The following is a 12,032-nucleotide window of genomic DNA, read 5'->3' on the forward strand; positions in this document are numbered from 1 at the left end:
AAGGGGCAGAGCTTTGATCACACAATCCCAACCGCCACCTTGACACTTCCTGCAGATGCCTCAAATCTGAGCTGGGATTTGTCAATCGTGCACTATCAGGCATAAGGGCAGCTTTAATCTTCTTGCCTCCTCCTGCCAGAGACCCCTGGTCCAGCTCTTCTACCCAATGACCTACTGAACTCAGCAGCTGTGTCCTTCCCCCTCCCCGTGAGCTGATACTTAAGGGAGACAGCTTTGCCCTCCATCCTGTAGGGGTGAACTCCCCCCCCCTCCCCAAATGATCGTTCTGTTCTCACTAGTATTCCTAACTGTGTCAATGCTTCAGGAAGGAAAAAAAAGAAGAGTTTGTTGTAGAAACCCCCCAAACCAGTGTTAAATAAACTGATGAATTAATTCCCCCGGGGGGGGATGGTGGTTAAATTTGACTCCAAACTGACGAAGCCATGCACAAGTTAAACTAATTCCAGGCAATCTCAGTTTGTGACGTGGAAACATCTACTACACCCAATCAATTAATCTATTTCCCTTAGCCCAAGAAAAAAAGTGTTGGAGAGAAAGTGTACCAGGATACAGTAAGCCTCCCCATTACAAAACCCACTGCCAAGACCTGGGATTACAGAACATATACCCAAATATTAATGAGCTACTGTGGGATTGGTCCTTAGGTTCACTGACAAATGCGCGCATGACAAAAGCGCGCTGACAAAACCGCGGCGAGAAAACCGCGATGTTGAAATTGCGCCCACAACAGCGCGCCGACAAAAGCGCGCCTTCAACAACGTGAAAACAACGTAATAACCCTAAACCTAACCCTGAACCTAACCCTAACCCTTACCTTAACCCTAATCGCGGTTTTGTGGGCGCAGTTTTGTCGGCGCGCTGTTGTGGGCACGATTTCAACGTCGCGATTTAGTCGGCGCGCTTTTGTCATGCGCGCATTTGTCGGGTCACGGGTCCTTGATCTTCTGTTCACTTATGTTTTAGCCTGAGTGAGCTTCTGCTCCCAGCAGCCCTTCTGAGAAGAGGAGGGAATGGTAGGAGGGAATCAGAGGTGGGTTCCTACCAGTTCGCACCTATTCGGTAGAACCGGTTCGTCAAATCTCCTGAACCGGTTAGAAGAGGTTCCACCAGTGGACCTGGAAAGCAGGCCACACCTACAGAAGTGGTTCCAAAAATTTTTGAAACCCACCACTGGAGGAGAGAGAGAGAGACAGAGAGACAGAGAGAGACAGAAAGACACAGAGAGAATCACATAGAGAGACAGGGAGGGAGGGAGGGAGAGAGAGGCAAAGACACACACACAGACACACACAGAGAGACAGACAGACTCACAGAGAGAGAGAAAGAGAAAGAAAGGAAGAAAGAAAGAAAGAAAGAAAAAATGAGAGAGATGAAAGAAAAAAAGAAAAAAGGGACAGAGAGACAAAAGGAAGGAAAGAGAGAGAGAGAGAGAACACATGGCAAGCCACTCCCACCAGGTCACATGGCCAGGAAGCCACTCCCACAAAGGAGGCCACACCCACAGAGTAGGTTCGAAAAAATTTTGAAACCCACCACTGGAGGGAATGTGGATAAAGGTAGCAAGATGAACTTGGAGGATAATATGCCACAGCAACAGCAGCTAAAACATTTTAAATCCAGAATATCCACACAATATTTGGAAGGAGCTCACGCAGAGATTTTCCCAATTCACTGACCCATAAAGAAGAGGGGGAAGGGAGAGGGGGAAAAGGAAGAGGCAACATCACTCCATCTGCAAAATTCTGTTATTATGGCCAACCTCAATAAGAGTAGCCTGGACATTTCGTGTAGTTGTTTCCGTGGTCTGGTTTATCTAATGCAGCTGACAAAATGCTGCCTTTGGGATATGAGAAAATTACAATTTAAAACACTCTGGACAATTTGCACACCATCTATTTCCTGATCTAAAGGCACACTTGCCAATCGTTACAAAATGCTAAATTTAGAGCATGGAATGGACGGAAGGATATCGTCTTGGAATGCATGCTTTTAAAAACTTTTATAGTTTGGAGCATCAATTGCCTGGAGGTTGGGTGGGAAAAGAATCGGGTTATAAGAGAAAAAATGTCGTCCAGAGTTCAGTAAAAATTCAGTTAATCAGGCACAGTAATTCTAGACTAAGAGTCTCATCTTGTGTTTGTCCCAAGCGCAGCTTGTCTGCAAGTTCCAGACCTGTGATTATCATATTAGGTCTGCTCTCTTGGGCCATCAAGTCTTCCAGCCTTGCAGGCTTCAATTAATCTTCCCCAACCAGTTTTTGGCTTCTTCATTTAAACTCTTCAGTATCTGCATCCATAATATTGTTGTTTTATCTCTTCATTTGGATATGTGTAATTATGCAACATTTGAGACTTAGAATAAAAATCTATTACAAATCGATTAACTTTCCGTGAGTTTTCCTTCTCTCAATCTTCTGGAACTTACTGTCTTCGTGCCCTTTCTTTCCCCATAGTTTTATGACTGTCCTTCAACCCCTTCATCTGAATTATACATAATCCAATAATCCAGTGCACTATCCTCCTGTTCAAAAATGTCACTCTCCCTTTTACAAGCATTTTCCAGGCCTGAATGGAATGTTTTCCACTAAAATATAGGTAAATGCATGTAAATGATGGGATGGCCTAAAAGAGGGCACCAAATGGAAGATTCATTTAAAGGGCTTTAAAATCCTTGAACCGATCTTGTTGCAGAGGTCAGTGATGTGCAATCAGGGGAGGCAGGGCCTCACCACTGTCGTCACGAAAAGAAAAACAAATTTGAGATTTGAGAAGATTTGAGAAGTTTATTTATATGTAAAAGGAAAAAGGTTGAGGTAGTTGCTGCCAGAGTCACAGTGGATGACTCTGCTTAGTGCTTAACTGTTTAAAAAAGCCTCTTAAAAAGTGTCCTCTACAGGAGGAGGCGAGAGAACCACGTGCCTCATTTAGTCCATCTTTATGATCACTCGAGCAGAGTTAAGCAAGGGTTAAAAGGCGAAAAATTCTGTATGTAGATGAGGCACGTGGTTCTCTCGCCTCCTCCTGTAGAGGGCGTTTTTTTAGAGGCTTTTTTTTAAACAGTTAAGCAAAGTCATCCATTGGGGACTCTGGCAGCAGCTAACCCAGCCTGACCTCAGCAGCTCTTGCCTTTTTCCTTTTACATTTTTTACATTTTCATCATGGCAGGCAAGAGCAGAGTTGAAATCCTCTGTGAAACAGCTGCAAAAAGTATGTGGGTCGGAGGGAGGGGGGAGGAATTCAAAATTATTGTAATTTGTAAGTAATTGTAATTTGTATTACTATAAGTAATTTGTGTGTGTGTGTGTGTGTGCTCTATGGCGGAAAGCCACGCCAGGGCTTTGGCGCGGCTTTCCGAAAGCCCCACCGAAGCCCCGGCACTGGCAGATATAGGCCAGCAGACATACGTTGGCTTTTGGCTGCTTGCCTCACTGGCCATAAACCTCACCGCACGTCACTGGCAGAGGTAAATGTGTCTCACTGCGCTACAGTCTCAGGTCATAGATAAAACAAACCCTCTTCTCCTTATCTTTGCTGACTGGATAATGGCAATTGTAATTCAAGACTTAGGGAAGACATCAGTTTGAGAAAGGTCTTCTCAAGGTACATGTTGCAGGAGTTTTCCAAAATTAAGCCAATCTGGATGGCATCAGTACCTAGATGGGATACCACTGGGGTCCTCTATTTACACGGACACTTACATGGTGGCAGGAGGGATACAAGTAGAACAACTAACCATTTGGATGATTGCACACATTTATTCTATGATGGAGGAAAGCAGGGGTCAGGCAAAGCTTATAAAGATCAAATGGCAAGGTTAATTATTCAAGAGAAGAGCATCCATTAACTTATGTCAGAATTCACTTAAGAGAAAACAGCAAAACACATTTACTGCATTGCTTAAATACAAGGAGAAAGCAGGGAGTAAGCATCAACAGATGTGCTTCAAGAAGTTCATTAAGGCACAGTAAATCAGATAACTCCTGTTTGGGTCAAGCATTTCTCCCTGACAAAGTAAAATACCGGTTTTTAACACTGACAAGGAATCAAGCACGCCAAAACACATTGGATCCTTGAAAATCCAGTGGTTTGTTTTTTTTAACGTTTCTGGATTTCGTTAGTCTGTTGTCATCTGGACTTTCTACATTTTGCCACATGTTTCCATCCCAACTACAATAAAGATGGTTGTGTTTAGACTGTAATTCTGGATTGGTTTCCAATTTCCCTTCTGCAAACTTAAAGGCTCTTTCAATTTTCCAATTTTTTTTTTTAGAAGACAGTGATTTCCCCTGATCATTCTTTTGCTTTTTAAATCTACCCTATCTATCAGCTGTTCTTCAATCTTCAAATGTAGTGAACACTATATTGTAGGTGGCTGACACAATCTCACTCCACAACAAATCAGATTCAGCTTGAATAGGAAGGTGGAATATGGATATATCATTTCTCACTCATCATACTAATCTCCCCCGCAAGATACATTGGACTTCATCTGATGACGGGCATTTTTGTAAGCCGCCCGGAGTCCTTCGGGATTGGGCGGCATATAAATTTAATAAATTCAATTCAATTTTCAGTAGTGACCCCTAACTCTACTAGTCCTTAGAAAGTAGTAAAATCGCTACTGTTCCAGCAGGAATTTGGTTCCTTACTTTAACACAGTGGTTCCCAAACTTGGCAACTGGAGAATTCTGGGAGTTGAAGTCCACAAGTCTTAAAGTTGCCAAGTTTGGGAACCACTGCTTTAACATAATGGTGTCTAGGAAGTTGCAGATTGTTTACTAGTGATATTTTAATACTTATAGTGGGCCTTCGATTGTACTTTTCTTTTTGATCTTTTTTAATGCTTATCTAAATTTGGGGAGGCTAGAAATACAGCCAAATCAAAGAGTTAATCAGTGTAGCATTCATTACAAAATTGATTCTCTTAGCTTCCCGTAAAGCTTTCCCCACAAGCGTTGGGAGAAGATTAGGTGGCACATTAACACTGACGTCAGATCGTAACTGTTTTTAATGTTTTATGTTTTAACTGGCTGTGGTTGTTTTTTTATAGCTTTAAAATGATTTTTGATTTCTTTTTCATCTTCGGTTGGAGCCTCCCAGAGTTGGCTGAAAGATGGGTGGCTATAAAAATGCTTTCAATGAGCAGACAAGACTGATGTTGTGGACCAACAACAATGCAGTTGTGTGCGTGCTTTTGTTTATAAGGCCCATGTTTCTCTAAAAACATGCATAAGAGAAGCCATCAATGTATATTGGAGATCCTGTGCAGGATTGCCACCTCTCGATAAATGCCTTTGAAGGAAAGGAAAGCATTTAGGCATTCCACCCATAATCCTAATGACAGTCATATATTGCAGCATTAGCTTAATAGGCAGCATCAACCTCATTAGGGACCTAACCCTCCCTCGGCTACAGGTGGGTTGAACCAGATGTCATTAGTAATATTATTCCCGCCTTCCTTAATAATGGCTCCAGTGGGCTATTGTGTTTAAGTGATCTCATCGAGAGACCCCTCCTGGGACCATGACGAACATGATGTCAGGAAACAGACGATTCCTCTCCACTCAATTTAAGTGGAGAGGATAGATTGAAGCCACCAAATGGAGCGCTTTAAGTGATGAGGAAGAGAACACAAGAAGGACTTTTCAAGCCTGAGTGCACAGGATCACAGCTGTGGCCAACATGATTTCGACAATCCAGGCAGGCGGCTGCTTTTAATAAGTCTCGAATACTTTTAGGGGAAGGAGGTCAAAAGCGTGCTACTAAAGGCAATGACATCAAGAAGCGTGATCTTTTCAGGAAACCGGGCAAAAGTAATGCGGGGTTGACATTTAGGAGATTATCTGACGGAGACTCAAAGGAATAAGTAATTTTCACCTAAAGGTAGCGCGGAAGATACATCACTGCAACAAGGGTGATATTTAATTCCCCACCTTCCTCGACTCAATTATTCTAGATACTTTAGGGCAGGCATGTCCAAAGTCTGGCAGCCCGTTTTCAAATTTCGAGTGGTCTGCAGCCTCTTCTTCCCAGCCGAGTTATTTGTTTAGAGCCGAGGTGGCGCAGTGGTTAGGGTGCAGCACTGCAGGCTACTTCAGCTGACTGCAGTTCTGCAGTTCGGCTGTTCAAATCTCACCGGCTCAAGGTTGACTCAGCATTCCATCCTTCTGAGGTGGGTAAAATGAGGACCCAGACTGTGGGGGGCGATATGCTGACTCTGTAAACCGCTTAGAGAGGGCTGAAAGCCCTATGAAGCGGTATATAAGTCTAACTGCTATTGCTATTTAGTCTTTCATGAAATAGTTCATCTGCATTTCATGTTAATGGTTTCAAAGAACGTCAGGCTGAATGGTCGGCCCCACACATTTTCACCTCACCAAATCTGGCCCTCCTTGCAAAAAATTTAGACTTCAGGGTAACCTTTCCCAGGTTGAGTTGGATTATACATGTCCAGACAGCACATGCAATTTTTCATTGCCTGCATGGAGTTCTGGGAGTTGTAACTGAACATGTTTGGAGGGGGCCAGGTTAGAGAAGGCTGCTTAGCATGTTTCCAAGCAAGTTTCCAAGACTGATTTCCCCATCATTTGAGGAAATCAGTCTGCTTCTCTGGATAGGCACCAGAGATGGCACCTATTCGGTAGAACCGGTTCGTCAAATCTACCGAACCGGTTAGAAGAAGTTCCACCAGTGGACCCAGAAAGCAGGCCACACCTACAGAAGAGGTTCCAAAATTTTTTGAAACCCACCACTGGTCCTTGGATATGATCATTCTACACTATCATGCTCATATTTATAAAACTCAGTGCCTCTGTGAAAGGTAAGGATGACTACTGCGTTTGTGGTGCAATCAGAACATTGCGTGTGTTGAAGTTGTTTTAATGCAAACCAAAGATGCCTTTTAAAAAACAAGTTTACATCACATTCTTATGCATGCCAGTGCTGTGTGTGAGGTCATTTAAGGTGGTTCTGACAAGTGTCGTCGGCATCTTCATATCCGGTCACATGGGCGGCAAGCCACTCCCATCCGGTCACATGGGCAGCAAGCCACTCCCACAAAGGAGGCCACACCCACAGAGTAGGTTCGAACAATTTTTGAAACCCACCACTGATAGGCACCATGTTGCCACAGTATTATGAGAACTGAAATTTAGCACATTTGAAGAGTATCAGAGTGGGAAAAACTAACTCATCATAGTTCTGAGGCCTGCACTGTCAGCTTCGGAAACCCTTCCAAATTTGATCCCGGAAATACCTACACCAGCAATTATTCTCACATTATCTTAAAAAGAAGAAGTTAAGAAGAAGTTGGATAACCATTTGTCTGAAGTGGTGTAGGGTTTCCTGCCTGAGCAGGGGGTTGGACTAGAAGACCTCCAAGATCCCTTCCAACTCTGTTATTCTATTCTATTCTAAAATCTCCTAGGAAATTTCCAGAAGAGAGAGCAATTTAAGCACAAATCTGACAAGGCCTTTTTAGTTTCTTGCCAAGGATAAAAATTGCTCTTTGTTCTGTTGACATTCCTGTAACTTTCCTATTAATATCTAAGATGAAGAACAAACATCCCCACAAAAATATGGAGGGTAAGAAACAGAGTGATTGGGTTTCTATGAGATACTCGAACTGAAGCTAAGAAAAGCAATTTATTTTTTTCATTCCACCAAATTCCTCTGAAGGGAACCAGTCTAGTGGACCTGCTCACTTCAAAGGCAGGTCCACTAGAGGGCGCACTTAACATTCCAGTGGACACTCCGGATTTCTTAATTGGCTTTGAACTAAATGCATTCTGGACAAGTTATATCCAAAAATTTGGCTTTTATCAAATTTTATCCCTCCTTTCAAAGAGTTCTCTCCCTTATCCTTATGTTCCCTCCTTATCGACAGGTTGCCTGTTTGACTGATTTGCAAGAGTTTCCTTTCTTTACAATTTAAGAAGAAAAAAAAACAGACCCCTGTTTTGAGATAGGAAGTTATGGTCTGGTTCACCCATCATGCTAAATCTGCTTATTGAATAAATCGAAGCTGTTTGGGCTTAGCTAGAGTATTGGGAACCATGAAAAATAGTTTATAAACCACCACAGATAGATTCATTCAACATCACAAACCAAACAAAAACACATAATGGCTTCCTAAGGTACGGGGGGGGGGGGTACGGGTGTGGTGGCGGGGGGGTAGAGTTGGTTTCTAAATTAGCCTTCTGGGATAATGTCCAGACTTATTCACACGTTCATCTCATCCCTTTTACGCAAGAAAAGGGCCATTTCTCAAATAACTACCAATATATTTTATATTGGTATGGTAAAGATTCCCTCGAACATATGCGCTAGTTGTTCCTGACTCTAGGGGGCAGTGCTTATCTCCGTTTCAAAGCCAAAGAGCCAGCGCTGTCCAAATATGTCTCCATGGTCCAGTGGTGGGTTTCAAAAAATGTTGGAACCTCTTCTGTAGGTGTGGCCTGCTTTCCGGGTCCACTGGTGGAACCTCTTCTAACCGGTTTGGTAGATTTGACGAACCGGTTCTACCGAATAGGTGCGAACTGGTAGGAACCCACCTCTGCCATGGTCATGGGGCCAGCATGGCTAAACGCCGAAGGTGCATGGAATGCTGTTTACCTTCCCACCAAAGGTGGTTTCTATTTTTTCCTACTTGCATTTTTACATGCTTTCGAACTGCTAGGTTGACAGAAGCTGGGACAAGTAACGGGAGCTCACTCCGTTACGCGCCGCTAGGGATTCAAACCACTGACCTTTCTGACGGACAAGATCAGCGTCTTAGCCACTGAGTCACCGTGTTTATATTGGTAGTTATTAATCGAAACAATATACCAGATTTACTATTCTTAATCCAATTGTGTCTTTGGTCATAGCCACAGTTTAAATCGGCAACAGAACTAATCCTCTGCTCAACGCCTTGAGAGACATGTCCACCTTCAGCCCTCTGATGATCCGAGGAGCCAAGGTGGCGCAGTGGTTAGGGTGCAGTACTGCAGGCCACTTCAGCTGACTGTTATCTGCAGTTCAGCGGTTCAAATCTCACCAGCTCAAGGTTGACTCAGCCTTCCATCCTTCCGAGGTGGGTGAAATGAGGACCCGGATTGTTGGGGGTGATATGCTGACTCTGTAAACCGCTTAGAGAGGGCTGAAAGCCCTATGAAGCGGTATATAAGTCTAACTGCTATTGCTATTCAGGATCACCCTTCAATTTGCAGTCTGACCAGCTCTACAACTTCTGCAGCTTCTGCATAGAGACTTGATCCTTCATTCAGCATGCAAAAGCAGATACTGGTTGGCATACCACATTTTTCAGAATATCCCTCCCTAGAGGAGTTTGCCTGAGGCTCCTCTTTCCATCACTTACTCTGTATATAATAAAAAAAAACTATTTACCTGGGCCTTTTCTTGCCAATTTTGTTTTTGGTTGGATCTATCAGTGATATTTGTGTGTGCTTGGCACTTAACTTTACGTGATTCTGGAGTGGGCTATACGCTGTGTTAATGTTATTAATACATATGTAAATGTATATTTAGAGGGTGCAATATTCTAAAGCCAGAATTCGTTGGCTTCTAGCTGTGCATGAAGCAGAACGTGAGATTAGCCACTGGTCTGATATAATATGGCTGTTTCAATAGCAATAGCAATAGCAGTTAGACTTATGTACCACTTCATAGGGCTTTCAGCTCTCTCTAAGCGGTTTACAGAGTCAGCATATCGCCCCCACAGTCTGGGTCCTCATTTCACCCACCTCGGAAGGATGGAAGGCTGAGTCAACCTTGAGCCGGTGAGATTAGAACCGCCGAACTGCAGATAACAGTCAGCTGAAGTGGCCTGCAGTACTGCACCCTAACCACTGCGCCACCCCGGCTCTTCTATTGTCTCGCAATGCTATGATACCTATCACCTCCTGAATTCCAAAGTGTAATGAAAGATGTAGCATTTGTATGAAGTAATATCTTCATAATAAATACTTTTTTTTCTTGGGCATCCAACCTAAATAATCACAGGTTTAGATTAAGTGTAATAGCAATAGCAGTTAGACTTATATACCGCTTCATAGGGCTTTCAGCCCTCTCTAAGCGGTTTACAGAGTCAGCATATCGCCTCCAACAACAATCCGGGTCCTCATTTTACCCACCTCGGAAGGATGGAAGGCTGAGTCAACCTTGAGCCGGTGAGATTTGAACAGCCGAACTGCAGAACTGCAGTCAGCTGAAGTAGCCTGCAGTGCTGCATTTAACCACTGCGCCACCTCGGCTCTTCAACCACCACCCCACCTCGTTGAAATTAAAAAAAATAGAGGTTTTACCTTGCAGTCCATCTTCAGTATATGCTGGGCAATGACCTTCGCGTCGTTATTTACAAACAGCTCTTTCACTCTCTTTAACATCGCGGTCTCCAAGGGCTTATTTTCCAGGGGAAGAAGTTTTGAGTCAAAATGGTTTGGCCTGAAACCGGAGACCTTCTCAATGGCAGGTGTGACAAAGATGGGACACTCTTTGCTCATCTCCAGCTGAGCTGTGTGTGGATCCGCGGAACTCTGCAAAGAGTCACTGTCATCCAGGATCAAGGATGAATGGGTCCCATTGTCCTTAGTTGTCGGATGCTCCTCAAAGCTGTCTCTCTGGCATAAAAGTGGCTTTGTTGGCCTGCCCTCTGTGGGAAGAGCTGCGTTGAGTTCACAATACAGGACTTCCAAGCCTTGCGGGGGCCTCAGAAACGGCAGTTTACTGGGCTTCGGCGGAGGTCTCAAATGAAGTTGGCTGTCAGACCCCCTGAGGGGATCACTAATCTGCAACTCCGAAGCAAATCTCCGGAACATCAGGGGGCTCAGATTAGGTTCACTGCCAGTTCTAAAAGCCGGAGACTTCCTACAAGGACTATTTTCAGTTTCCATTCCTTGGGAAGGATATCTTGAACCTGAAAAGCAAAGGGACAAAAAGAAGTGTCATATTGTGTTGTGGCCTAGCGGGAGCCGTTGGAGCTGCCACCAGACTCCGACAGCGAGGGGCCCTATGGGTTGGCTCTGGAGTATGTGGAGGACCCTGGACAGGGTTCCGACTCCGTGCAGGGCACAGAGAGGCTGGTTGGCCACCAGGAGGTGCCTGAGCCTTGGACCAGTGGGGAGGAGACAAGGGAGAGTGAGCTGGAGAGTGAGTTGTTCCTGGATGCACGCCATCAAAGAACTACTAGGCATCAGGAACAATTACGCAATTACAGGAGGTGATTGCACTCAGCTGGTGGTCATTAGGCTCCTCTCCAGACTATAAAAAGCTACTTGTGCACACCCCCCTCTTTGCAGAAGTCAACACAGGATCGAATGTCGGAGAACTTTGTAGGAACTTGGCAGGCTGGATTGCTGCCAAGCCTTATCTGTGTTTATTGCTGCCCAAGCTTGTCTGTGCTGGGTTGATGCCAAGGACCTGTTTGTCTGTTAATTAAATGCCGTAATTTATCTCTGGCTCGGAGTGTGCTTTGGTGTCGAACGAGGGGGGTCAGAACACATTGCTATTTAAGGTATCAAATTGAAGGTGACCAAAGCTTGATCCTAAAGTCAAAGAAAGTGTGTGGGGGAGAGGGGGAATTCCTAAAGTCCCTTGCCAGAATACTCATAGCCATGTTATTTCTTGAGAAGTGGACCAGACCTACTCCTGTGTCTATTATTCTGCCTGACTTCAGGATATGATATTACTCTTCAACAAGGTAATTTCACCGGTGAACAGATTTCACATCACAACTCAAGGTTGTGACAGCAGTAGTCTGCACTTTGCAGAGGTACCAAAGGAAAAAGGGAGGGCTAAGAGCCACTCTAGGGGGAGGAATCCAAATGCAGGTAGTCCTCAACTTACAACCGTTCATTTAATGACAGCTCAAAGTTACAATGGCCCTGAAAAAAAAAAGTGACTTATGAGCGTTTTTCACACTTAGGACCATTGCAGCATCCCCATGGCCACATGATCAAAATTCAGGTGCTTAGCAACTGGTCCATATCCATGATGGTTTGCAGTGTCCCGCAG

The 12,032-nt window shown here is 44.2% G+C and overlaps 1 protein-coding gene across 1 annotated transcript in view; it reads right to left on the minus strand.

Moving 5' to 3' along the window:
- BCAR3 (BCAR3 adaptor protein, NSP family member) overlaps positions 1–12,032 on the minus strand; it is a 95,229-nt gene that overhangs the window by 13,395 nt on the left and 69,802 nt on the right. Inside the window, exon 6 of the mRNA XM_032217324.1 lies at positions 10,325–10,935. Coding sequence (XP_032073215.1) covers positions 10,325–10,935 — 611 coding nt within the window. The remainder of the gene's footprint in view (positions 1–10,324; positions 10,936–12,032) is intronic.

Source organism: Thamnophis elegans, chromosome 5 (genome assembly GCF_009769535.1).
Source record: "Thamnophis elegans isolate rThaEle1 chromosome 5, rThaEle1.pri, whole genome shotgun sequence".
NCBI classification, from domain to species: Eukaryota; Metazoa; Chordata; class Lepidosauria; order Squamata; family Colubridae; genus Thamnophis; species Thamnophis elegans.